Source organism: Dryobates pubescens, chromosome 41 (genome assembly GCF_014839835.1).
Source record: "Dryobates pubescens isolate bDryPub1 chromosome 41, bDryPub1.pri, whole genome shotgun sequence".
In the NCBI taxonomy this organism is placed as follows: domain Eukaryota; kingdom Metazoa; phylum Chordata; class Aves; order Piciformes; family Picidae; genus Dryobates; species Dryobates pubescens.
The window spans coordinates 473,749-497,862 of record NC_071652.1 but is presented as its reverse complement, the minus strand read 5'-3'; the positions used below and the strand labels follow the sequence as shown (position 1 = coordinate 497,862).

General features: G+C 61.6%; 5 protein-coding genes across 5 annotated transcripts; 2 read left to right on the top strand and 3 right to left on the bottom strand.

Moving 5' to 3' along the window:
* Window positions 1-1,812: 1,812 nt before the first annotated feature.
* LOC104305797 (claw keratin) lies at window positions 1,813-8,577 on the bottom strand. The gene is made up of 2 exons (XM_054177565.1): window positions 8,358-8,577; window positions 1,813-2,407 (listed from the first exon to the last, which is right to left on the bottom strand). Exons 1-2 carry the CDS (start codon window positions 8,529-8,531, stop codon window positions 2,015-2,017), a joined length of 567 nt encoding a protein of 188 aa, XP_054033540.1. The 5' UTR covers window positions 8,532-8,577; the 3' UTR covers window positions 1,813-2,014.
* A 3,247-nt stretch (window positions 8,578-11,824) lies between these two features.
* LOC128899193 (claw keratin-like) lies at window positions 11,825-12,208 on the top strand. Its single transcript, XM_054177543.1, has one exon. It carries the CDS (start codon window positions 11,825-11,827, stop codon window positions 12,206-12,208), a length of 384 nt encoding a protein of 127 aa, XP_054033518.1.
* A 1,318-nt stretch (window positions 12,209-13,526) lies between these two features.
* LOC128899192 (claw keratin-like) lies at window positions 13,527-15,272 on the bottom strand. The gene is made up of 2 exons (XM_054177542.1): window positions 14,909-15,272; window positions 13,527-13,603 (listed from the first exon to the last, which is right to left on the bottom strand). Exons 1-2 carry the CDS (start codon window positions 15,270-15,272, stop codon window positions 13,527-13,529), a joined length of 441 nt encoding a protein of 146 aa, XP_054033517.1.
* A 3,689-nt stretch (window positions 15,273-18,961) lies between these two features.
* Window positions 18,962-19,345, top strand: LOC128899191 (claw keratin-like). Its single transcript, XM_054177541.1, has one exon. The coding sequence runs from the start codon at window positions 18,962-18,964 to the stop codon at window positions 19,343-19,345; it is 384 nt and encodes a 127-aa protein (XP_054033516.1).
* A 2,247-nt stretch (window positions 19,346-21,592) lies between these two features.
* On the bottom strand, window positions 21,593-22,081 carry LOC128899190 (claw keratin-like). The gene has a single exon (XM_054177540.1). The coding sequence runs from the start codon at window positions 22,079-22,081 to the stop codon at window positions 21,593-21,595; it is 489 nt and encodes a 162-aa protein (XP_054033515.1).
* Between the last annotated feature and the right edge of the window lie 2,033 nt (window positions 22,082-24,114).

The window sequence follows — 24,114 nt, the reverse complement described above, 5'->3', positions numbered from 1 at the left end:
TACGACTGCGGCAGCCCCTGCGGCCCCCGCGGCTACGGCGCCCTGTGCGGCTACCGCAGCTGCCTGCCGACCTACAGCTCTCGCTACTGCTTCCCCTCCGCCTCCTGCTACAGCGGCCGCTACAGCTACGGCAGCTGCTACCCGTGCTACCCCTGCTGAGCCCCCCGAGCCCCCGGCACAGCAGCCCCGGCAGCGGAGCGCGGCTGCGCTCGGCAGGAAGCTCCGCGGGAGCGCTGAGCCCAGCCCCGCGGCGGGAAGCTGGGGCTGGGGGTTTGGCAGTCTCGCTGCTTCTCTGAAACGTCTTCAATCTTCTACCCAAATGATTCCTTTTCTCTCTTTTTGACTTCTTAGCCCTGCGCGGATCTGGGGTTGTGAGGGACTCTGGGTTTAACAGGGGGAAGCTTCACTCCCCTGCGGCTCTGCCGCAGGTGACTGAGTGACATCGAGAGGGGACCTGTCCCAGTGTCCCCATGGATACCTTTCCGCTGCTGAAGCTCCACCAAGGAAGCTGGAAACCATCAGAGCCGATTCGTTGGGCTTAAAGCAAGTGGAAACCATTGGGAATGGCAACAGAAGGCAGAATGCTGCTGCAGCAGCAAATCTGCCACCAAGAAACCAGGAGGTTTCCTGCAGCTGTGAAGGAATCTCTGCAGCCCTCCCTTCTGCTCCTGCATCCTGTGCTGGTTCAGATCCTCTTTGTCAGATTTATTCTTATTAAAAACCTCAAGAGCATCACCACAGCTCCCTGTCTGCATTGTTCACTTGGAGCTGCAGAGGTTTCTGCTCCCCTCCTTGGCTGACTGGGCAGAGCCATGCTGCACCCTGCAGCTTCCATGTGCACAGAGGCTGAACCTCAGCTCCCCTTCTGCAGGCCTGCAAGGTCACCAAGTCCAACCCTTCCCTAACTTCACCAAGGCTGCTGGTAAACCATGGCCCTCAGCACCACAGCTCTGAAGCTTTTCTACACCTCCAGGGATGTGGATTCAACCAATCAATCCTTAAGGAAAATGGGATGTGAATTCCATCTGCACGGGGTGGGGCTGAGGGAGCTGGGGGTGTTTAGCCTGGAGGGGAGGCTGAGGGGAGACCTTCTGGCTCTCTACAGCTCCCTGAAAGGAGGCTGGAGCCAGGAGGGGGTTGGGCTCTTCACCCAAGGAACAAGGGAACAAATGAGAAGAAATGGCCTCAGGCTGCACCAGGGGAGGCTTAAGTTGGACATTAGAAGAAAATTGTTGCCTGAGAGGGTTCAGGCTGCCCAGGGAGGCTGTTGAATTCTCACCCCTGGAGGTGTTTACAAGCCATGTGGATGTGGTGCTGAGGGCTGTGGTTTAGCACCAGGCTTGGCAGAGTTGGAGAATGTTTGGGCTGGAGCAGCTTGAAAGCTCTTTCCAGCCCAAACAATTCTCTGATTCTATCCAGCACAAGCTGCTGAGAGCCTCACAAACCCTGGTCACTGACCCCTGTGCCACTAGCCCTGTGGCTTGAGCTTCACTGTCAGCTTAATCCTGGGGAATGAGGAGAGCTGGCAGAGCAGACTCACACAAAGCAGCCAGAAGCCAAAGTCTTGATGCAAGGCAAACTCTTTAATTCAGATGGAAAATACAACAGGCAGCGAAACAAAGCCACAGAGAAACCCTCAGCTGCAAACACAAGCAGCAGGAGGCTGCAGCAGGGCACAGCCCAGGCCTCCAGCCCAAGGATTCTCCCCTCCTGGTGCAGGTAGGGAGTCCCAGAGCTGGGCAGAGCAGAGGACACTCAGCCGAGGAGCAGCACAGCTCCGCTGGGGCACAGGCACAGAGGAGCTCCTGGAGGCAGAGCTGCAAAGCCTGAAGCCTCCGGCTGGGGCTCCGCAAGGTTGCTCTGAGCCAATAAGGAGGACCAGAAAGGTCAAGCAGCAGCTTGGCAGCAGCCTAGAGAGGGGCTGAGAGCTTTGCATCTGCTGGTAGAAGGCAAAAGAGGCTGCGTGAGCAGGCCCAGGGCAGATGCAGCAGGGAAGTCCAAGGACATCTGGGGCTTAGCAGATCCCACAGCCGCTCCCATAGCTTCCATAGCAGCCATAGGCTCCGTAGCCTCCATAGCCTCCACAGCTGCCATAGCCTCCATAGCCTCCATAGCTGCCAGAGCCTCCAAAGCCTCCGTAGCCCCCACGGCCCCCAGAGCCCCCACGGCCTCCAAAGCCTCCCATCACAGGGGCTCCTGAGGAGCCCACCACGCTGGACTGGGGGAAGTTGCTGAGGATGGGCCCGGGGAAGGTGACCACCGTGGCCGGGGGCTGGATCACCACCGTGGAGTCAGGGCACTGCTGCACGCAGGGATGGTTGCAGGTGTCGGCCAGGGGGGTAGGGCTGCACACCCCACAGGGAGCACACAGGCTGGAGCAGGACATCTTGGCCTTCAGGAAGGAGAGCTGCAAGACAAGGCAGAGCTGTGCTCAGAGTCACAGAGCAATAGGTTTTGGAAGGGACCTCTGGAGATCATCAAGTCCAACCCAAAGCAGTGACCCAGGGCAGGGCACAAAGGAACTCACCACAGAATCACAGAAACATTCAGGTTGGAGAAGAGCCTCAGGATCACCAAGTCTAACCCAGAACCCTACTCTACAAGGTTCACCCCTAAACCATATCCCCAAGCACCACATCCCAACCACCTTTAAACACATCCAGGGCTGGTGACTCCACCACCTCCCTGGGCAGCACATTCCAGTGCTTGACCACTCTGGCTGGGAAAAAAATTCATCCTAATGTCCAGTCTGATCCACACAGGTCTGGAAAGTGCACAGAGAAGGAGACTCCACACCTCCTCTGGGCAGCCTGCTTCAGGGCTCCAGCACCATCAAATAAAGAAGTTGCCCCTCGTGTTGAGGTGGCACTTCCTGGCTTCCAGCTTACATCCATTGTCCCTTGTCCTGTTCATGGGCACTACTGGAAGGAGCCTGGCACCTTCCTCTGGACACCCACCCTCAGATATTTATAGACATTGGTAAGGTCCCCTCTCAGCCTTCTCTTCTCCAGACTAAACAGCCCAAGCCCAAAGCCCTCCTGGCCCTCTGCCCTGGCAGCCTGCAGCCCAGGACCTGCTCTGCAGCTGCTCAGGAGGCTGCAGCACAATCCCTTGGGAGCACAGCTGCAATGCTGCTTCCCAGCTCTCCCTCCCCTCATGCTCCCTCCTGCTTCCTGGCCCACAGCAGGCAGCAACAACTGCCCCAAGCTGCCCAAGGACTGGAGTCCAGTGGAGCACTCAGGACCTTGGGGCTCCAAGCTGCCATTTGCAGCCCTGACAGAGCTCTCAGGCAGCAGCATCACATCCCAGCCCTGTGCTGGGAGAGGCAGAGGAGAGCCAAAGAGCCCTGGAGAAAGCCTGGGCTGGGCAAGGGAAGCTGCAGGCAGGACTTGGCCTTACCTGGGTGCTGAGGAGAGTGGAGTGGAGGAAGGTGGATGGAGGCTGTGGGGCCCTCAGCCCTTTTATACCATCCCAGAGCCCCAGGGGGCATCGGCCAAGGGGTGGTGGCACAAGCCCCAGCTAATCCCCTCACCAAGTGGACCTGATGAAACAAAGCCAGATGCCAGCCAATTACATGCACTCTAATTGGCTACAGAAGCCAGCAAAGGTGCCCTGGAGAAGCCAGAGCTGGTGGGAGGGCTGCAGGGTGACACAGAGACATGAAAGGCTCAGTGCTGCTGGGGGTGACCTCACGGCTCCCACAAACCCCAACCTGTCCCTAATCCCCCTGCAGGACCTGCTGTGGAGGAGTCCTGGGCAGCCTGCAGGAGCTCTCTCCACTGTTGGGCACAGCCTCTCATTACCTCTCTTTTACAAGCTGCTAAACAGGGGCTTGGGCAAGTGAAGCCATCACACCCCAGCCAGGAAGCTCCCAAGGGCCAGCCATTGCCCTACGCTGGCACAGGCTGAGGAGATGGCAGCAGTGCAGCCCAAGTGCAGCCTAAAGCCTTGGGCATTTTCCTGTCACTGCAGGAAAGGCTAAGTTGGAGCTTGACTGCTGCCTTGGTGGTCGTGCCAAGAGCAGAGGAGATGAAGCTCCGTGTGTGAGGAGTGGGGGCACAGAAGTGGGGGGGCTGTGGTGGCACAGAGGAGGGAGGGAAGTGGTGGCAGAGAAGTGGGAGAGCAATGGTGGCACAGAGGTGGGAGGGCAGTGGTGGCACAGAGGTGGGAGGGCAGTGGTGGCACAGAGGTGGGAGGGCAGTGGGACACTGGGCACCTGTGTGAGGGGAGATGTGCAGAGAGTGTCAGGAGGACAAGGACAGGAGCAGGACACTCTCAGCTGCTTTAGCTAAGTCTGTCAGTGAGGGCTTCCCTCAGCCCTCCTCTCAGGCTGCTTGGGCCCAGAGATCTTCTGCAAGAGGCCCAGGACCCCTGCCCATGGGCAGAGGGGGGATTAGGGGCACCCTGGGGCGTCTGGGTGCCGCCAGCTCAGCTCCAGAAGCCCCTGGTCTGTGCTGCTGCTGTGTCACCTCCTGACCCTCCCTCCGCGTCCCCTCTGCAGCTCAGGAGTGCAGAGCAGTGCTGCCAGCACCAAGCACATAAATGTCTCAGCCCAGTGTCATGAAGCTTCTCTGCTTGGCTGCAGCAGCAGCTGCACTTTTACAAGCAGCCCTTGGCTGTGGGGTTTCTGGGATGGTATAAAAGGGCTGAGGGCCCCACAGCCTCCATCCACCTTCCTCCACTCCACTCTCCTCAGCACCCAGGTAGCAGCTTCCCTTGCCCAGCACAGGCTTTCTCCAGGGCTCTTTGGCTCTCCTCTGCCTCTCCCAGCACAGGGCTGGGATGTGATGCTGCTGCCTGAGAGCTCTGGCAGGGCTGCAAATGGCATCCTGAGTGCTCCACTGGACCCCAGTCCTTGGGCAGCTTGGGGCAGTTGTTGCTGCCTGCTGTGGGGCAGGAAGCAGCAGGGAGCATGAGGGGAGCGAGGGCTGGGAAGCAGCATTGCAGCTGTGCTCCCAGGGGATTGTGCTGCAGCCTCCTGAGCGGCTGCAGAGCAGGTCCTGGGCTGCAGGCTGCCAGGGCAGAGGGCCAGGAGGGCTTTGGGCTGGGGCCCTGCAGTGATCACAGCTCTGCCTTGTCTTGCAGCTCTCCTTCCTGAAGGCCAAGATGTCCTGCTCCAGCCTGTGTGCTCCCTGTGGGGTGTGCAGCCCTACCCCCCTGGCCGACACCTGCAACCATCCCTGCGTGCAGCAGTGCCCTGACTCCACGGTGGTGATCCAGCCCCCGGCCACGGTGGTCACCTTCCCCGGGCCCATCCTCAGCAACTTCCCCCAGTCCAGCGTGGTGGGCTCCTCAGGAGCCCCTGTGATGGGAGGCTTTGGAGGCCGTGGGGGCTCTGGGGGCCGTGGGGGCTACGGAGGCTTTGGAGGCTACGGAGGCTCTGGCAGCTGTGGAGGCTATGGAGGCTCTGGAGCCTATGGCTGCTATGGCAGCTATGGAGGCTCTGGCAGCTGTGGCGGTTGGGGCCGAGGCAGCTGTGGCATCTGCTAAGCTCCACGCTGCATGCAGCCACAGCTGAAGGAGAGCTCCAGAGATGCTCCTGGCACCTCCTGACTCCTGACACCTCTGCAGGAATGCCTCTGGCACTGCTGGGCTCTGGAGCTGCTCCCCCCAGGGCCTGCCTGAGGCCCAGCTCCGCACTCCTCCTGCTCCTCCTCTCCATCCATTCAGGATTCCCTTCCCCTGAGCACGCAGCCCTGTGCTGCCTGCCTGCTGCTGTGGCTCAGCCCATGGCAGCCTCCCTCTGCCCCATGCCAGGAGCCGTGAGCTGCTCTTGCTGAGGGCACTGCTCCTGGCCCTGCCCCCTCCTCCCCTGCCCCTTCAATAAAAGCTTTCTTGCATTGCAACATTGATCTTTGCTTGGAGTTGATCCTTCAGCCACAGCCAAGAGCCCAAGGCTCAGGCACTTTAGATCAAGACACTCTGAGGTGTTGAAGGAGAAGAAGGAAGGACCAAGAACAGCCATGGGTCAACACTGCACTGTCAGAGAGATTTTCTTACAGCTCCAGGGGAGTAGGGAGGTGAGAGAAGAGCAGGGCCAGGGCCAAGGGCAGGAGACAACTCCTGGCAGCAGGCAGAGGGACAGCAAGCAGGAGCTGTGCCAAGGCAGCAGGCATCCAGTCCAGGCCTGCAGCATCTGGAGGCAAAGTCTTGGAGGACAGCAGAGATGCAGGAGGGGAGGGCAGAGTTGGTCCCAGAGCCAGCATCAGAGTCCTGCAGCAGAGCAGTGCAGCAGGGGAGTCCTTCCTTGGGTGGTTGACCTGGGACGTGCCAGGGCACCCCTGGAGATCTTCATCCCTGGCTAGCTGCAGCCTGGGGCTCAGCAGGGGCCAGAGTTGTCATTCAGGTCCTGGTGGCCTCGGCACCAGCCCCCCCAGCCCTAGCTGCCAAAGCCTCCAGAGCCCCCCCAGCCCTTAAAGCCTCCAGAGGCCCCCAGCCCCCAAGGCCTTTAGAGTCCCCAAAGCCTCCACAGTCACCAAAAGTACCACCAGAGCCAGCCCAGACCCCTGCGCTCCTGCAGAGCCAAAGTCACTGGAGAGGGGCAAGGAGCTGAGGATGGCCCCAGGGAAGGAGACCACAGCAGGAGGGGGCTGAGCTCAGGCACTGACACGGAAGGGTCTCCCGAGCCCGGCCCTAGCACCGGTGGGAACCTGCAGCACACCAGGGCCGCCCAGCACCCCCTGCAGCGAAACCTCTCCTCAGCCTCGAGGTGTGGTGTGGCTCAGTTGGTAGCACCTAAAACCCTTAATGGAAAGCTTGTGAGTTCAAGCCTGCAGTGGGCACTATTGTCCTCCCTACTCTAGTCATGAGGTCTGTGGTGACAGGTTGGACTCGATGATCTTTGAGGTCTCTTCCAACCTTAGTAATACTGAATACTGAGCCCTGTGGCATCCCCAGCCTCAGCTGCTGGACTCCCACTAAGACCGCCCTGGCTCCGCCCTGGCTCCGCCCCGGCCCCGCCCCGCGGCTCCATTGCAGCTCTCCCAGCAGCCTCGGGAGCTCCTTGGGACGTTTGCAGCGGAGCCTGCGCCGCCTGCTGGCGGGGACGGTGCAGCAGCACCGCGAGGATGCCCTAGGGAGCGGCGTTCCGGTGTCCTTTAGCAGCAGCCTGGGGGCACAGCTGTGCCCAGCAGCCTCTGCTCCTCTTGCTTCTTGCTTGGGACAAGGAACTGAATCCCCCCTGCCTCCAGCTTCCTTGCAGGGAGCTGTCGAGAGCCAGGGGATATCCCCTCAGCCTGTTCCAGGTGCAGCAGCCCCAGCTGCCTCAGCTGCTCCTCCCCAGCCCTCTTCTCCAGACCCTTCCCCACCTTCCTTGCCCTTCTCTGGTCCTGCTCCAGAAGCCAAGCTTCTGAGCTGCCCCCAGCTCTGGGCTGCAGGGTTAGAAGGGAAGCATCAAGCACAACCAGGAGGCAATGTTGTGATGCAAGGGAGATTTTATTGCAGTCCCAGGGCAGGACGAAGCTTAGAGAAGAGCAGAGCTGTGGCCAAGGGCAGCTCACGACCCCTGGCAGGAGGCAGGCAGCCAGCATCAGCTGTGCTGCAGGAGCAGGTAGCCAGCAGGGACCCTCCCCAGCAGTGGGCCAAGGGTCCTGCAGGGATGCTGAGGCAGAGCAGGGGAAAGGCAGAGCTGGGCTGAAAGCAGGAAGGAGGCAGCCAGGCTCCAGAGCCCAGCGCAGACAGCAGCAGGTCCTTTCCTCAGGGCTGAGTGGGGACCTGCCAGGGGTTTTCTGGAGCTCTCCTTCATCTGTGGCTGGATGCAGGCTGGGTCTTAGCAGGACCCACAGCCACGGCCCCAGCCCCCATAGCCACCCCAGCCCCCATAGCCCCCACAGCCCCCAAAGCCTCCATAGCCTCCCCAGCCTCCAAGGCCTCCATAACCACCCCAGCCCCCACGGCCTCCATAGCATCCGTAGCCCCCAAAGCCTCCATAGCCCCCAAAGCCTCCATAGCCTCCATAGCCACCAAGGCCTCCATAGCCACCCCAGCCCCCAAAGCCTCCATAGCCACCCCAGCTTCCATAGCCTCCATAGCCCCCACGGCCTCCAAAGCCTCCCATCACAGGGGCTCCTGAGGATCCAACAAAGCTAGACTGGGGGAAATTGCTGAGGATGGGCCCAGGGAAGGTGACCACAGCAGGAGGGGGCTGGATCACCACGTTGGAGTCAGGGCACTGCCGCACACAGGGCTCGTTGCAGGTGTCGGCCAGGGGGCAAGGGGCGGCCACCCCACAGGGAGAGCACAGGCTGGAGCAGGACATCTTTCAGGCAGGCAAGAGACCTGGAAAAGGGAGCAGGGGTGAGGGGAGGCTGGGCAGGGCAGGGACAGGTCCCCAAAAGGCTTCCAGGAGCTGGACTTACCCAGGAGATGAGGAGAGTCGAGCGGAGAAAGCTGGATGGAGGCTGTGGAGCCCTCAGCTCTTTTATACAGGTCCCAGAGCGCCTGGGGCAGCGGCCAAGGGGTGGTGGCACCAACCCCAGTAGGTAATCACCCAAACAAGCCAGGCCCACCCTCTGCACCAGGGGCACTGCCATGATAATGGTGCTGGGGAAGGAAGGACAGGAGGGACGCGCCGTGACACACCAGGGCATGCCAGGCACGAGGCTGCTGCAGCTGATCTGGTGCCACCACCGCAGCCTTGATCTGCCCTAATCCCCCCCTCTGCTGATGCTGCCCAACCCCAGGCACAAGGCTCTGCCCACCCGTGCCCTGCACACCTCTCATTAGCTCTCTTTTACAAGCTGCCAAACAGAGGCATTGCAGCTGGGCAGCTCCAGGTCCACCTGCTCCACTCCGTCCCAGCTGCCCTGGGGGCTGGGGCCCTGCTGGGGCACGTGAGGAGCATCCCTGAACCTTGGCCACTTCTAAGCCCCTGCTTGCCTTGGGCTATTTGGAGCTCCCTGACTGAGATCCCTGTGATGGGCAGGGGAGGCTCTGCTGTGTGGGGTAGGGACCCGATGGTGCTGGGGCTCAGCCAGCAGGTGGCGCTTCAGACACCTCCTGCCCTGCAGACCTCACCCGAATCCACTTCCTTCTCCTGCCCTGCAGCCACCCCTGTCCCCCACAGCCACCTCCTGCCCTGCAGACACCTCCTGTTCCTCTCCCACAGCCCCCTCCTTCTCCTGCCCTGCAGCCACCTCCTGATCCTCCAGATCCTCCTGCTGTCCCCGCTCAGCCAGCTGCATCTTCTCCCGGGAGGAGGGATGCAGTGCTCGCAGTCATCCTGCAGCTGCAGGAGAAGCTCACTGGCAAGACAGAGAAGCTGCCTGCAGAGATGGCAAAGCTGGGAGAGCTGGAAGGGAGGATTGAGCAGGTTGGCACAGCTGTGTCTAGATGGGAGAGGGAGGATGACACTTCCCCTGCTCCTGCTGCATGGCTCTGGGGCACAGCCAGCAGGGAGTGCAGTGCTGCAGAGCGGCCAGCTCAGGCTGGGCCCTGCCACTCCCCACAGGCAGTGTGGAACCTCCTGGGTGCCCCTGGGAAGGACAGGAAGTGCTGGCACCATAAGGCCACCTCTGAGCTTCCATCCAGACCCAAGGAGCTGCTAGATGGCAGCGCCAGGGCTGGTGCTGCAAGGGGGTAGCTGTCACTGAGACACTTCCTCAGCACTAGAGGGGCCCTGGCTCCAGGCAGAGGGAGGGAAGGCACTGCTGGACCTGCTGCTGCCCTGCCTGGAACTGGGGGCTTGGCAGGTTGAAGAGATGGAGCCTGGCTGTGACAGAGGCCTCTTGGCTCCTGCATACCTTGGAAGCTGAGAATGCAAAGGAGGCCACAGATTGCTTCTCCCTGGAGGGCTGAAAAGTCACAGGACTCAACTGCTTGACTCAGATGCCCCAGGGCTGGAAACAGCACTTGGGAATGGTCCAGACTGGGACTGACCCAGGTGCTGGAGTTCCAGAGAATGTGCAGTGAGCAATGTGCTGTGCTGCACAGAGGGACCTCACTCTGAGTGAGGATGGCCAGGGACTGCTCCTTGCTGTCCATTGTTGGATGCTGCTTGGTGCTGGGCAGGAGACCAAGTGAGACTTAAGCTGGAAATGCTGAGGGGAACTGCTCTGAGCTGGCTGGGCTCAACATTTCCTCTGCTCCCGGGGAAGTCCTATTTCATGTCCTCTGAGCAGAGCAAGACCTCTTTCCTGATCCTGAGGGGTGAAGAATGATCTCCTGCTGGGAAGCTACTGAATGTTTCTTGTTTGAGGCTGTGTTTGGCACAGGAACTATGGAAGGAAATAAAGGCTGGGATGTCAGGGTTGGAGATGGGTGCCTTTACGAGGCATAAAGATGAGGCCCTCCAGGAGGTGCAGAGTGTGCAGGGCTGGAGAGGACATTGTGATGTTTGTCATTTCATTCCCAGAATGCCTGCATCTGGCCTTGAGAAGGGGACAGCACAAGCTGCCTCTTCTCCCTCTCCTCTCCCTGCTTCCTTCTGACCTGGCTCCCTTAGCTGCCCTTTATAATGGGGGAGGGGTTAGGGCTGGGGCAGCCTGCTGGCAGCCTGGGCAAAGCTCATTTTCAGCTGAGTCATTTTGGGCCTGGCATCTGGGGCAAGCCCCTGCCCAGCACACCTCTCATTTTCTATTACAAGCTGGTAAACTGAGGCAGCATGAGGCCAAGCCGAGTCAGAAGCCATTCCACACACTCAGAGTGGCTTCCAAATGCCACCAATGCCACCATGAGTGCCAGCACTAGCTGCACCTCTCATGGCCTTGGGCACCACAGACATCTCTGCCAGCTGCCTGCTCTGAGGCACTGCAGCACAATGGCACTGTCATGTTGGGCACACAAGGAGGAAAGTCTTCAGGGACTGCAAACACACAGGGGGCTGTCAGAGACACACTGGGCATGGAGATGGGAATGGCATGAATGGGGGAATGGCACAGGCATGGGATGGAGCGTGGGAGAGCTCCAAGGGAGGGGATGTGCATGGAAGAGCTGAAGGGCTGCAGAGGGAGCAGGGCACTGTCAGCTCTCACAGCCTCATGTCTGTGGGCAGAGAACCTCCCTGGGCACTGCTGCCTCATGGCCTGCAGCTGAGATGCTGCTGAGGTGACCTGCTTGGGCCCAGAGATCTTCTGCAAGAGGCCCAGGACCCCTGCCCATGGGCAGAGGGGGGATTAGGGGCACCCTGGGGTGTCTGTTTGCCACCAGGTCAGCTCCAGAAGCCCCTGGTCTGTGCTGCTGCTGTGTCACCTCCTGACCCTCCCTCCGCGTCCCCTCTGCAGCTCAGGAGTGCAGAGCAGTGCTGCCAGCACCAAGCACATAAATGTCTCAGCCCAGTGTCATGAAGCTTCTCTGCTTGGCTGCAGCAGCAGCTGCACTTTTACAAGCAGCCCTTGGCTGTGGGGTTTCTGGGATGGTATAAAAGGGCTGAGGGCCCCACAGCCTCCATCCACCTTCCTCCACTCCACTCTCCTCAGCACCCAGGTAGCAGCTTCCCTTGCCCAGCACAGGCTCTCTCCAGGGCTCTTTGACTCTCCTCTGCCTCTCCCAGCACAGGGCTGGGATGTGATGCTGCTGCCTGAGAGCTCTGGCAGGGCTGCAAATGGCATCCTGAGTGCTCCACTGGACTCCAGTCCTTGGGCAGCTTGGGGCAGTTGTTGCTGTCTGCTGTGGGTCAGGAAGCAGCAGGGAGCATGAGGGGAGCGAGGGCTGGGAAGCAGCATTGCAGCTGTGCTGCCAGGGGGTTGTGCTGCAGCCTCCTGAGCGGCTGCAGAGCAGGTCCTGGGCTGCAGGCTGCCAGGGCAGAGGGCCAGGAGGGCTTTGGGCTGGGGCCCTGCAGTGATCACAGCTCTGCCTTGTCTTGCAGCTCTCCTTCCTGAAGGCCAAGATGTCCTGCTCCAGCCTGTGTGCTCCCTGTGGGGTGTGCAGCCCTACCCCCCTGGCCGACACCTGCAACCATCCCTGCGTGCAGCAGTGCCCTGACTCCACGGTGGTGATCCAGCCCCCGGCCACGGTGGTCACCTTCCCCGGGCCCATCCTCAGCAACTTCCCCCAGTCCAGCGTGGTGGGCTCCTCAGGAGCCCCTGTGATGGGAGGCTTTGGAGGCCGTGGGGGCTCTGGGGGCCGTGGGGGCTACGGAGGCTTTGGAGGCTACGGAGGCTCTGGCAGCTGTGGAGGCTATGGAGGCTCTGGAGCCTATGGCTGCTATGGCAGCTATGGAGGCTCTGGCAGCTGTGGCGGTTGGGGCCGAGGCAGCTGTGGCATCTGCTAAGCTCCACGCTGCATGCAGCCACAGCTGAAGGAGAGCTCCAGGGATGCTCCTGGCACCTCCTGACTCCTGACACCTCTGCAGGAATGCCTCTGGCACTGCTGGGCTCTGGAGCTGCTCCCCCCAGGGCCTGCCTGAGGCCCAGCTCCACACTCCTCCTGCTCCTCCTCTCCATCCATTCAGGATTCCCTTCCCCTGAGCACGCAGCCCTGTGCTGCCTGCCTGCTGCTGTGGCTCAGCCCATGGCAGCCTCCCTCTGCCCCATGGCAGGAGCTGTGAGCTGCCCTTGCTGAGGGCACTGCTCCTGGCCCTGCCCCCTCCTCCCCTGCCCCTTCAATAAAAGCTTTCTTGCATTGCAACATTGATCTTTGCTTGGAGTTGATCCTTCAGCCACAGCCAAGAGCCCAAGGCTCAGGATGGATTCCCATCGGTGTCCCAGGCAGCTCCCAGCTGGGGCCTTGCCAGGGCAGCCTGCAGGAGCTGCCTCCTTGGCTCCTCCTGCCTGCCCTCAAGCTTCACAACCTCTGCAGCAGGTAGCCAGAGTGGGGACTTCTTCCCAGCCCCTGGCCGCAGCTGCTCCTTCCTTGCCCTCCTGTCCTCTCCCCACTTTGCTCTCCTGCACTCTCAGCCCCAAGAAGAGCTGCAGAACCCCACAGTGGCCTTGCTGCCAGCCTTGGCCATCACCCAGGGGATGCAAGCTGGCTGCTGGCACAGAGGAGATGCTGGAGCAGGGCACCCATGGATCTGCCAACTCCTCAGAGTGGCCTTTGGGGATGTGTTGAGTTTAGGGCTGGAGGGAGGGCAGAGGGAGCTCAGAGTCACCCAGAGGGGACTGTCACCACCAGCTGGAACACACTGAGCTCAGAACCCACCTGCTCCAGAGAAGGGCACCCTGGGGCACTCAGGCTGTGTAGATCAAGACACTCTGAGGTGTTGAAGGAGAAGAAGGAAGGAAAGCAAAAGAAGGAAGGACCAAGAACAGCCATGGGTCAACACTGCACTGTCAGAGAGATTTTATTACAGCTCCTTGGGAGCAGGGAGGTGAGAGAAGAGCAGGGCCAGGGCCAAGGGCAGGTCACAACTCCTGGCTGCAGGCAGAGGGACAGCAAGCAGGAGCTGTGCCAAGGCAGCAGGCATCCAGTCCAGGCCTGAAGCATCTGGAGGCAAAGTCTCGGAGGGCAGCTGACATGCAGGAGGGGAGGGCAGAGTTGGTTCCAGAGCCAGCATCAGAGCCCTGCAGCAGAGCAGTGCAGCAGGGGAGTCCTTCCTTGGGTCTTGACTTGGGGTATGCCAGGGCACCTCTGGAGATCTTCATCCCTGGCTAGCTGCAGCCTGGGGTGCAGCAGGGCCCAGAGTTGCCATTCAGGTCCTGGTGGCCTCGGCACCAGCCCCCCAGCCCTAGCTGCCGAAGCCTCCAGAGCCCCCCCAGCCCTAAACGCCTCCAGAGGCCCCCAGCCCCCAAGGCCTTTAGAGTCCCCAAAGCCTCCACAGTCACCGAAAGTACCACCAGAGCCAGCCCAGACCCCTGCGCTCCTGCAGAGCCAAAGTCACTGGAGAGGGGCAAGGAGCTGAGGATGGCCCCAGGGAAGGAGACCACGGCAGGAGGGGGCTGAGCTCAGGCACTGACACGGAAGGGGCTCTCAAGCCCGGCTCTAGCACCGGTGGGAACCTGCAGCGCACCAGGGCCGCCCAGCAACCTCCACAGCGAGACCTCTCCTCAGCCCTGTGGCATCCCCAGCCTCAGATGCTGGACTCCCACTAAGACCGCCCTGGCTCCGCCCTGGCCCCGCCCTGGCCCCGCCCCGCGGCTCCACTGCAGCTCTCCCAGCAGCCTCGGGAGCTCCTTGGGACGTTTGCCGCGGAGCCTGCGCCGCCTGCTGGCGGGGACGGTGCAGCAGCACCGCGAGGATGCCCTAGGGAGCGGCGTTCCGGTGTCCTTTAGCAGCAGCCTGGGGGCACAGCTGTGCCCAGCAGCCTCTTCTCTTGGTGCTTCTTGCTTGGGACAAGGAACTGAATCCCCCCTGACTTCAGCTTCCTTGCAGGGAGCTGTCGAGAGCCAGGGGATATCCCCTCAGCCTGTTCCAGGTGCAGCAGCCCCAGCTGCCTCAGCTGCTCCTCCCCAGCCCTCTTCTCCAGACCCTTCCCCACCTTCCTTGCCCTTCTCTGGTCCTGCTCCAGAGGCCAAGTTTCTGAGCTGCCCCCAGCTCTGGGCTGTAGGGGTAGAAGGGAAGCATCAAGCACAACCAGGAGGCAATGTTGTGATGCAAGGGACATTTTATTGCAGTCCCAGGGCAGGACGAAGCTTAGAGAAGAGCAGAGCTGTGGCCAAGGGCAGCTCACGACCCCTGGCAGGAGTCAGGCAGCCAGCAGGGACCCTCCCCAGCAGTGGGCCAAGGGTCCTGCAGGGATGCTGAGGCAGAGCAGGGGAAAGGCAGAGCTGGGCTGAAAGCAGGAAGGAGGCAGCCAGGCTCCAGAGCCCAGCGCAGACAGCAGCAGGTCCTTTCCTCAGGGCTGAGTGGGGACCTGCCAGGGGTTTTCTGGAGCTCTCCTTCATCTGTGGCCGGATCCAGGCTGGGTCTTAGCAGGACCCACAGCCACGGCCCCAGCCCCCATAGCCACCCCAGCCCCCATAGCCCCCACAGCCCCCAAAGCCTCCATAGCCTCCCCAGCCCCCAAGGCCACCGTAACCACCCCAACCCCCACGGCCTCCATAGCATCCGTAGCCCCCAAAGCCTCCATAGCCCCCAAAGCCTCCATAGCCACCCCAGCCTCCAAGGCCTCCATAGCCTCCATAGCCCCCAAGGCCTCCATAGCCACCCCAGCTTCCATAGCCTCCATAGCCCCCACGGCCTCCAAAGCCTCCCATCACAGGGGCTCCTGAGGAGCCAACAAAGCTAGACTGGGGGAAGTTGCTGAGGATGGGCCCAGGGAAGGTGACCACAGCAGGAGGGGGCTGGATCACCACGTTGGAGTCAGGGCACTGCCGCACACAGGGCTGGTTGCAGGTGTCGGCCAGGGGGCAAGGGGCGGCCACCCCACAGGGAGAGCACAGGCTGGAGCAGGACATCTTTCAGGAAGGCAAGAGACCTGGAAAAGGGAGCAGGGGTGAGGGGAGGCTGGGCAGGGCAGGGAGAGGTCCCCAAGAGGCTTCCAGGAGCTGGACTTACCCAGGAGATGAGGAGAGTCGAGCGGAGGAAGCTGGATGGAGGCTGTGGAGCCCTCAGCTCTTTTATACAGGTCCCAGAGCGCCTGGGGCAGCGGCCAAGGGGTGGTGGCACCAACCCCAGTAGGTAATCACCCAAACAAGCCAGGCCCACCCCCTGCACCGGGGGCACTGCCATGATAATGGTGCTGGGGAAGCAAGGACAGGAGGGACGCGCCGTGACACACCAGGGCATGCCAGGCACGAGGCTGCTGCAGCTGATCTGGTGCCACCACCGCAGCCTTGATCTGCCCTAATCCCCCCTCTGCTGATGCTGCCCAGCCCCAGGCACAGGGCTCTGCCCACCCGTGCCCTGCACACCTCTCATTAGCTCTCTTTTACAAGCTGCCAAACAGAGGCATTGCAGCTGGGCAGCTCCAGGTTCACCTGCTCCACTCCCTCCCAGCTGCCCTCGGGGCTGGGGACCTGCTGGGGCATTTGAGGAGCATCCGTGAACCCTGGCCACTTCTAAGCCCCTGCTTGCCATGGGGTATTTGGGGATCCCTGACTGAGATCCCTGTGATGGGCAGGGGAGGCTCTGCTGTGTGGGGTAGGGACCCGATGGTGCAGGGGCTCTGCCAGCAGGTGGCGCTTCAGACGCCTCCTGCCCTGCAGACACCTCCGGTTCCTCTCCCACAGCCACCACCTCGTCCTGCCCTTCAGTCACTCCTGTGCCCCAGCTCAGCCACCTGGTGCCCTGCAGACACCTCCTGATCCTCCAGCTCCTCCTCCTCCCACTGCTCAGCCAGCTGCACCTCCTCGCAGGACACGAGCAGGGCAGCCTGTGCCCAGGAAATACCCCTGCTGCCAGGGGCCCGTGTTGGTAGCAGACAGCCCTGCCAAGGAGGCACTGGTGTTGAGGGGCACTCCTGGCCCAGCAGAGCCTGGGAGTGGCTCTGACCCTGCAGTGATTCCCCCCGGGGTGCTTCGGGATGCAGTGCTCGCAGCCATCCTGCAGCTGCAGGAGAAGCTCACTGGCAAGACAGAGAAGCTGCCTGCAGAGATGGCAAAGCTGGGAGAGCTGGAAGGGAGGATTGAGCAGGTTGGCACAGCTGTGTCTAGATGGGAGAGGGAGGATGACACTTCCCCTGCTCCTGCTGCATGGCTCTGGGGCACAGCCAGCAGGGAGTGCAGTGCTGCAGAGCGGCCAGCTCAGGCTGGGCCCTGCCACTCCCCACAGGCAGTGTGGAACCTCCTGGGTGCCCCTGGGAAGGACAGGAAGTGCTGGCACCATAAGGCCACCTCTGAGCTTCCATCCAGACCCAAGGAGCTGCTAGATGGCAGCGCCAGGGCTGGTGCTGCAAGGGGGTAGCTGTCACTGAGACACTTCCTCAGCACTAGAGGGGCCCTGGCTCCAGGCAGAGGGAGGGAAGGCACTGCTGGACCTGCTGCTGCCCTGCCTGGAACTGGGGGCTTGGCAGGTTGAAGAGATGGAGCCTGGCTGTGACAGAGGCCTCTTGGCTCCTGCATACCTTGGAAGCTGAGAATGCAAAGGAGGCCACAGATTGCTTCTCCCTGGAGGGCTGAAAAGTCACAGGACTCAACTGCTTGACTCAGATGCCCCAGGGCTGGAAACAGCACTTGGGAATGGTCCAGACAGGGACTGACCCAGGTGCTGGAGTTCCAGAGAATGTGCAGTGAGCAATGTGCTGTGCTGCACAGAGGGACCTCACTCTGAGTGAGGATGGTCAGGGACTGCTCCATGCTGTCCATTGTTGGATGCTGCTTGGTGCTGGGCAGGAGGCCAACTGTGACTTAAGCTGGAAATGCTGAGGGGAACTGCTCTGAGCTGGCTGGGCTCAATATTTCCTCTGCTCCCGGGGAAGTCCTATTTCATGTCCTCTGAGCAGGGCAAGACCTCTTTCCTGATCCTGAGGGGTGAAGAATGATCTCCTGCTGGGAAGCTACTGAATGTTTCTTGTTTGAGGCTGTGTTTGGCACAGGAACTATGGAAGGAAATAAAGGCTGGGATGTCAGGGTTGGAGATGGGTGCCTTTAAGAGGCATAAAGATGAGGACCTCCAGGAGGTGCAGAGTGTGCAGGGCTGGAGAGGACATTGTGATGTTTGTCATTTCATTCCCAGAATGCCTGCATCTGGCCTTGAGAAGGGGACAGCACAAGCTGCCTCTTCTCCCTCTCCTCTCCCTGCTCCCTTCTGACCTGGCTCCCTCAGCTCCCCTTTATAATGGGGGAGGGGTTAGGGCTGGGGCAGCCTGCTGGCAGCCTGGGCAAAGCTCATTTTCAGCTGAGTCATTTTGGGCCTGGCATCTGGGGCAAGCCCCTGCCCAGCACACCTCTCATTTTCTATTACAAGCTGGTAAACTAAGGCAGCATGAGGCCAAGCTGAGTCAGAAGCCATTCCACACACTCAGAGTGGCTTCCAAATGCCACCAATGCCACCATGAGTGCCAGCACTAGCTGCACCTCTCATGGCCTTGGGCGCCACAGACATCTCTGCCAGCTGCCTGCTCTGAGGCACTGCAGCACAATGGCACTGTCATGTTGGGCACACAAGGAGGAAAGTCTTCAGGGACTGCAAGCACACAGGGGGCTGGCAGAGACACACTGGGCATGGAGATGGGAATGGCATGGATGTGGGAATGGCACAGGCATGGGATGGAGCATGGGAGAGCTCCAAGGGAGGGGATGTGCATGGAAGAGCTGAAGGGCTGCAGAGGGAGCAGGGCACTGTCAGCTCTCACAGCCTCATGTCTGTGGGCAGAGAACCTCCCTGGGCACTGCTGCCTCATGGCCTGCCGCTGGGATGCTGCTGAGGTGACCTGCTTGGGCCCAGAGATCTTCTGCAAGAGGCCCAGGAACCCTGCCCATGAGCAGAGGGGGAATTATGGCTCCCTGGGGCGTCTGGGTGCCGCCAGGTCAGCTCCAGAAGCCCCTGGTCTGTGCTGCTGCTGTGTCACCTCCTGACCCTCCCTCCACGTCCCCTCTGCAGCTCAGGAGTGCAGAGCAGTGCTGCCAGCACCAAGCACATAAATGTCTCAGCCCAGTGTCATGAAGCTTCTCTGCTTGGCTGCAGCAGCAGCTGCACTTTTACAAGCAGCCCTTGGCTGTGGGGTTTCTGGGATGGTATAAAAGGGCTGAGGGCCCCACAGCCTCCATCCACCTTCCTCCACTCCACTCTCCTCAGCACCCAGGTAGCAGCTTCCCTTGCCCAGCACAGGCTTTCTCCAGGGCTCTTTGGCTCTCCTCTGCCTCTCCCAGCACAGGGCTGGGATGTGATGCTGCTGCCTGAGAGCTCTGGCAGGGCTGCAAATGGCATCCTGAGTGCTCCACTGGACTGCAGTCCTTGGGCAGCTTGGGGCAGTTGTTGCTGCCTGCTGTGGGTCTGGAAGCAGCAGGGAGCATGAGGGAGCGAGGGCTGGGAAGCAGCATTGCAGCTGTGCTGCCAGGGGATTGTGCTGCAGCCTCCTGAGCGGCTGCAGAGGAGGTCCTGGGCTGCAGGCTGCCAGGGCAGAAGGCCAGGAGGGCTTTGGGCTGGGGCCCTGCAGTGATCACAGCTCTGCCTTGTCTTGCAGCTCTCCTTCCTGAAGGCCAAGATGTCCTGCTCCAGCCTGTGTGCTCCCTGTGGGGTGTGCAGCCCTACCCCCCTGGCCGACACCTGCAACCATCCCTGCGTGCAGCAGTGCCCTGACTCCACGGTGGTGATCCAGCCCCCGGCCACGGTGGTCACCTTCCCCGGGCCCATCCTCAGCAACTTCCCCCAGTCCAGCGTGGTGGGCTCCTCAGGAGCCCCTGTGATGGGAGGCTTTGGAGGCCGTGGGGGCTCTGGGGGCCGTGGGGGCTACGGAGGCTTTGGAGGCTACGGAGGCTCTGGCAGCTGTGGAGGCTATGGAGGCTCTGGAGCCTATGGCTGCTATGGCAGCTATGGAGGCTCTGGCAGCTGTGGCGGTTGGGGCCGAGGCAGCTGTGGCATCTGCTAAGCTCCACGCTGCATGCAGCCACAGCTGAAGGAGAGCTCCAGAGATGCTCCTGGCACCTCCTGACTCCTGACACCTCTGCAGGAATGCCTCTGGCACTGCTGGGCTCTGGAGCTGCTCCCCCCAGGGCCTGCCTGAGGTCCAGCTCCGCACTCCTCCTGCTCCTCCTCTCCATCCATTCAGGATTCCCTTCCCCTGAGCACGCAGCCCTGTGCTGCCTGCCTGCTGCTGTGGCTCAGCCCATGGCAGCCTCCCTCTGCCCCATGCCAGGAGCTGTGAGCTGCCCTTGCTGAGGGCACTGCTCCTGGCCCTGCCCCCTCCTCCCCTGCCCCTTCAATAAAAGCTTTCCTGCATTGCAACATTGATCTTTGCTTGGAGTTGATCCTTCAGCCACAGCCAAGAGCCCAAGGCTCAGGATGGATTCCCATCGGTGTCCCAGGCAGCTGCCACCTGGGGCCTTGCCAGGGCAGCCTGCAGGAGCTGGAGGGAGGGCAGAGGGAGCTCAGAGGCACCCAGTGGGGACTGTCACCACCAGCTGGAACACACTGAGCTCAGAACTCAACTGCTCCAGAGGAGGCCACCCTGGGGCCCTCAGGCACTGTAGATCAGGACACTCTGAGGTGTGAAAGGCGAAGAAGGAAGGAAAGGAGAAGAAGGAAGGACCAAGAACAGCCATGGGTCAACACTGCACTGCCAGCGAGATTTTCTTAGAGCTCCAGGGGAGCAGGGAGGTGAGAGAAGAGCAGGGCCAGGGCCAAGGGCAGGACACAACTCCTGGCTGCAGGCAGAGGGACAGCAAGCAGGAGCTGTGCCAAGGCAGCAGGCATCCAGTCCAGGCCTGCAGCATCTGGAGCCAAAGTCTTGGAGGGAAGCAGAGATGCAGGAGGGGAGGGCAGAGTTGGTCCCAGAGCCAGCATCAGAGCCCCGGAGCAGAGCAGTGCAGCAGGGGAGTCCTTCCTTGGGTGGTTGACCTGGGACGTGCCAGGGCACCTCTGGAGCCTGGGGCTCAGCTGGGCCCAGAGTTGACATTTAGGTCCTGGTGGCCTCAGCACCAGCCCCCCCAGCCCTAGCTGCCAAAGCCTCCAGAGCCCCCCCAGCCCTAAAAGCCTCCAGAGGGCCCCCAGCCACCAAGCCCTCCAGAGCCACCAAAAGTGCCACCGAAAGTGCCACCCCCTACCCTGAGGCTCCTGCAGAGCAATGCTGCTGGACTGGGGGAAGGGGCTGAGGATGGCCCCAAGTGAGGTGCCCACGGCAGGGGGGGCCGAGCTCAGGCACGGACACGGAAGGGGCTCTCAAGCCCGGCTCTAGCACCGGTGGGAACCTGCAGCGCACCAGGGCCGCCCAGCACCCCCCGCAGCGAGACCTCCCCTCAGCCTCGTGGCACCCCCAGCCTCAGCTGCTGGATTCCCACTAGGGTGGCCCTGGCCCCTCCCCGGCCCCGCCCCGCGGCTCCATTGCAGCTCTCCCAGCAGCCTCGGGAGCTCCTTGGGACGTTTGCAGCGGAGCCTGCGCCGCCTGCTGGCGGGGACGGTGCAGCAGCACCGCGAGGATGCCCTAGGGAGCGGCGTTCCGGTGTCCTTTAGCAGCAGCCTGGGGGCACAGCTGTGCCCAGCAGCCTCTTCTCCTGGTGCTTCTTGCTTGGGACAAGGAAGTGAACCCCCCCTGACTTCAGCTTCCTTGCATGGAGCTGTTGAGAGCCAGGGGATATCCCCTCAGCCTGTTCCAGGCACAGCAGCCCCAGCTGCCTCAGCTGCTCCTCCCCAGCCCTCTTCTCCAGACCCTTCCCCACCTTCCTTGCCCTTCTCTGGTCCTGCTCCAGAGGCCAAGTTTCTGAGCTGCCCCCAGCTCTGGGCTGTAGGGGTAGAAGGGAAGCATCAAGCACAACCAGGAGGCAATGTTGTGATGCAAGGGAGATTTTATTGCAGTCCCAGGGCAGGATGAAGCTTAGAGAAGAGCAGAGCTGTGGCCAAGGGCAGCTCACGACCCCTGGCAGGAGGCAGGCAGCCAGCATCAGCTGTGCTGCAGGAGCAGGCAGCCAGCAGGGACCCTCCCCAGCAGTGGGCCAAGGGTCCTGCAGGGATGCTGAGGCAGAGCAGGGGAAAGGCAGAGCTGGGCTGAAAACAGGAAGGAGGCAGCCAGGCTCCAGAGCCCAGCGCAGACAGCAGCAGGTCCTTTCGTCAGGGCTGAGTGGGGACCTGCCAGGGGTTTTCTGGAGCTCTCCTTCATCTGTGGCCGGATCCAGGCTGGGTCTTAGCAGGACCCACAGCCACGGCCCCAGCCCCCATAGCCACCCCAGCCCCCATAGCCCCCACAGCCCCCAAAGCCTCCATAGCCTCCCCAGCCCCCAAGGCCACCGTAACCACCCCAGCCCCCACGGCCTCCATAGCATCCGTAGCCCCCAAAGCCTCCATAGCCCCCAAAGCCTCCATAGCCACCCCAGCCTCCAAGGCCTCCATAGCCTCCATAGCCCCCAAGGCCTCCATAGCCACCCCAGCTTCCATAGCCTCCATAGCCCCCACGGCCTCCAAAGCCTCCCATCACAGGGGCTCCTGAGGATCCAACAACGCTGGACTGGGGGAAGTTGCTGAGGATGGGCCCGGGGAAGGTGACCACAGCAGGAGGGGGCTGGATCACCACGTTGGAGTCAGGGCACTGCCGCACACAGGGCTCGTTGCAGGTGTCGGCCAGGGGGCAAGGGGCGGCCACCCCACAGGGAGAGCACAGGCTGGAGCAGGACATCTTTCAGGCAGGCAAGAGACCTGGAAAAGGGAGCAGGGGTGAGGGGAGGCTGGGCAAGGCAGGGACAGGTCCCCAAGAGGCTTCCAGGAGCTGGACTTACCCAGGAGATGAGGAGAGTCGAGCGGAGAAAGCTGGATGGAGGCTGTGGGGCCCTCAGCTCTTTTATACAGGTCCCAGAGTGCCTGGGGCAGCGGCCAAGGGGTGGTGGCACCAACCCCAGTAGGTAATCACCCAAACAAGCCAGGCCCACCCTCTGCACCAGGGGCACTGCCATGATAATGGTGCTGGGGAAGCAAGGACAGGATGGAGGCGCCGTGACACACCAGGGCATGCCAGGCACGAGGCTGCTGCAGCTGATCTGGTGTCACCAGTGCAGCCTTGATCTGCCCTAATCCCCCCTCTGCTGATGCTGCCCAGCCCCAGGCACAGGGCTCTGCCCACCCGTGCCCTGCACACCTCTCATTAGCTCTCTTTTACAAGCTGCCAAACAGAGGCATTGCAGCTGGGCAGCTCCAGGTCCACCTGCTCCACTCCCTCCCAGCTGCTGTGGGGGCTGGGGCCCTGCTGGGGCACGTGAGGAGCATCCCTGAACCTTGGCCACTTCTAAGCCCCTGCTTGCCTTGGGCTATCTGGGGCTCCCTGACTGAGATCCCTGTGATGGGCAGGGGAGGCTCTGGTGTGTGGGGTAGGGACCCGATGGTGCTGGGGCTCAGCCAGCAGGTGGCGCTTCAGACACCTCCTGCCCTGCAGACCTCACCCGAATCCACTTCCTTCTCCTGCACTGCAGCAGCCTCTGTGCCCCACAGCTAACTGCTGCCCTGCAGACATCACCCGAAGCCAATTCCTTCTCCTGTCCTGCAGCCACCCGTGTCCCCCACAGCCACCTCCCACCTCCTGCACTGGAGCCACCTCCTGCTCCTCTCCCACAGCCCCCTCCTTCTCCTGCCCTGCAGCCACCTCCTGATCCTCCAGATCCTCCTGCTGTCCCCGCTCAGCCAGCTGCACCTTCTCCCGGGAGGAGGGATGCAGTGCTCGCAGTCATCCTGCAGCTGCAGGAGAAGCTCACTGGCAAGACAGAGAAGCTGCCTGCAGAGATGGCAAAGCTGGGAGAGCTGGAAGGGAGGATTGAGCAGGTTGGCACAGCTGTGTCTAGATGGGAGAGGGAGGATGACACTTCCCCTGCTCCTGCTGCATGGCTCTGGGGCACAGCCAGCAGGGAGTGCAGTGCTGCAGAGCGGCCAGCTCAGGCTGGGCCCTGCCACTCCCCACAGGCAGTGTGGAACCTCCTGGGTGCCCCTGGGAAGGACAGGAAGTGCTGGCACCATAAGGCCACCTCTGAGCTTGCAGCCAGACCCAAGGAGCTGCTAGATGGCAGCGCCAGGGCTGGTGCTGCAAGGGGGTAGCTGTCACTGAGACACTTCCTCAGCACTAGAGGGGCCCTGGCTCCAGGCAGAGGGAGGGAAGGCACTGCTGGACCTGCTGCTGCCCTGCCTGGAACTGGGGGCTTGGCAAGTTGAAGAGATGGAGCCTGGCTGTGACAGAGGCCTCTTGGCTCCTGCATACCTTGGAAGCTGAGAATGCAAAGGAGGCCACAGATTGCTTCTCCCTGGAGGGCTGAAAAGTCACAGGACTCAACTGCTTGACTCAGATGCCCCAGGGCTGGAAACAGCACTTGGGAATGGTCCAGACTGGGACTGACCCAGGTGCTGGAGTTCCAGAGAATGTGCAGTGAGCAATGTGCTGTGCTGCACAGAGGGACCTCACTCTGAGTGAGGATGGCCAGGGACTGCTCCTTGCTGTCCATTGTTGGATGCTGCTTGGTGCTGGGCAGGAGACCAAGTGAGACTTAAGCTGGAAATGCTGAGGGGAACTGCTCTGAGCTGGCTGGGCTCAACATTTCCTCTGCCCCCGGGGAAGTCCTATTTCATGTCCTCTGAGCAGAGGAAGACCTCTTTCCTGATCCTGAGGGATGAAGAATGATCTCCTGCTGGGAAGCTACTGAATGTTTCTTGTTTGAGGCTGTGTTTGGCACA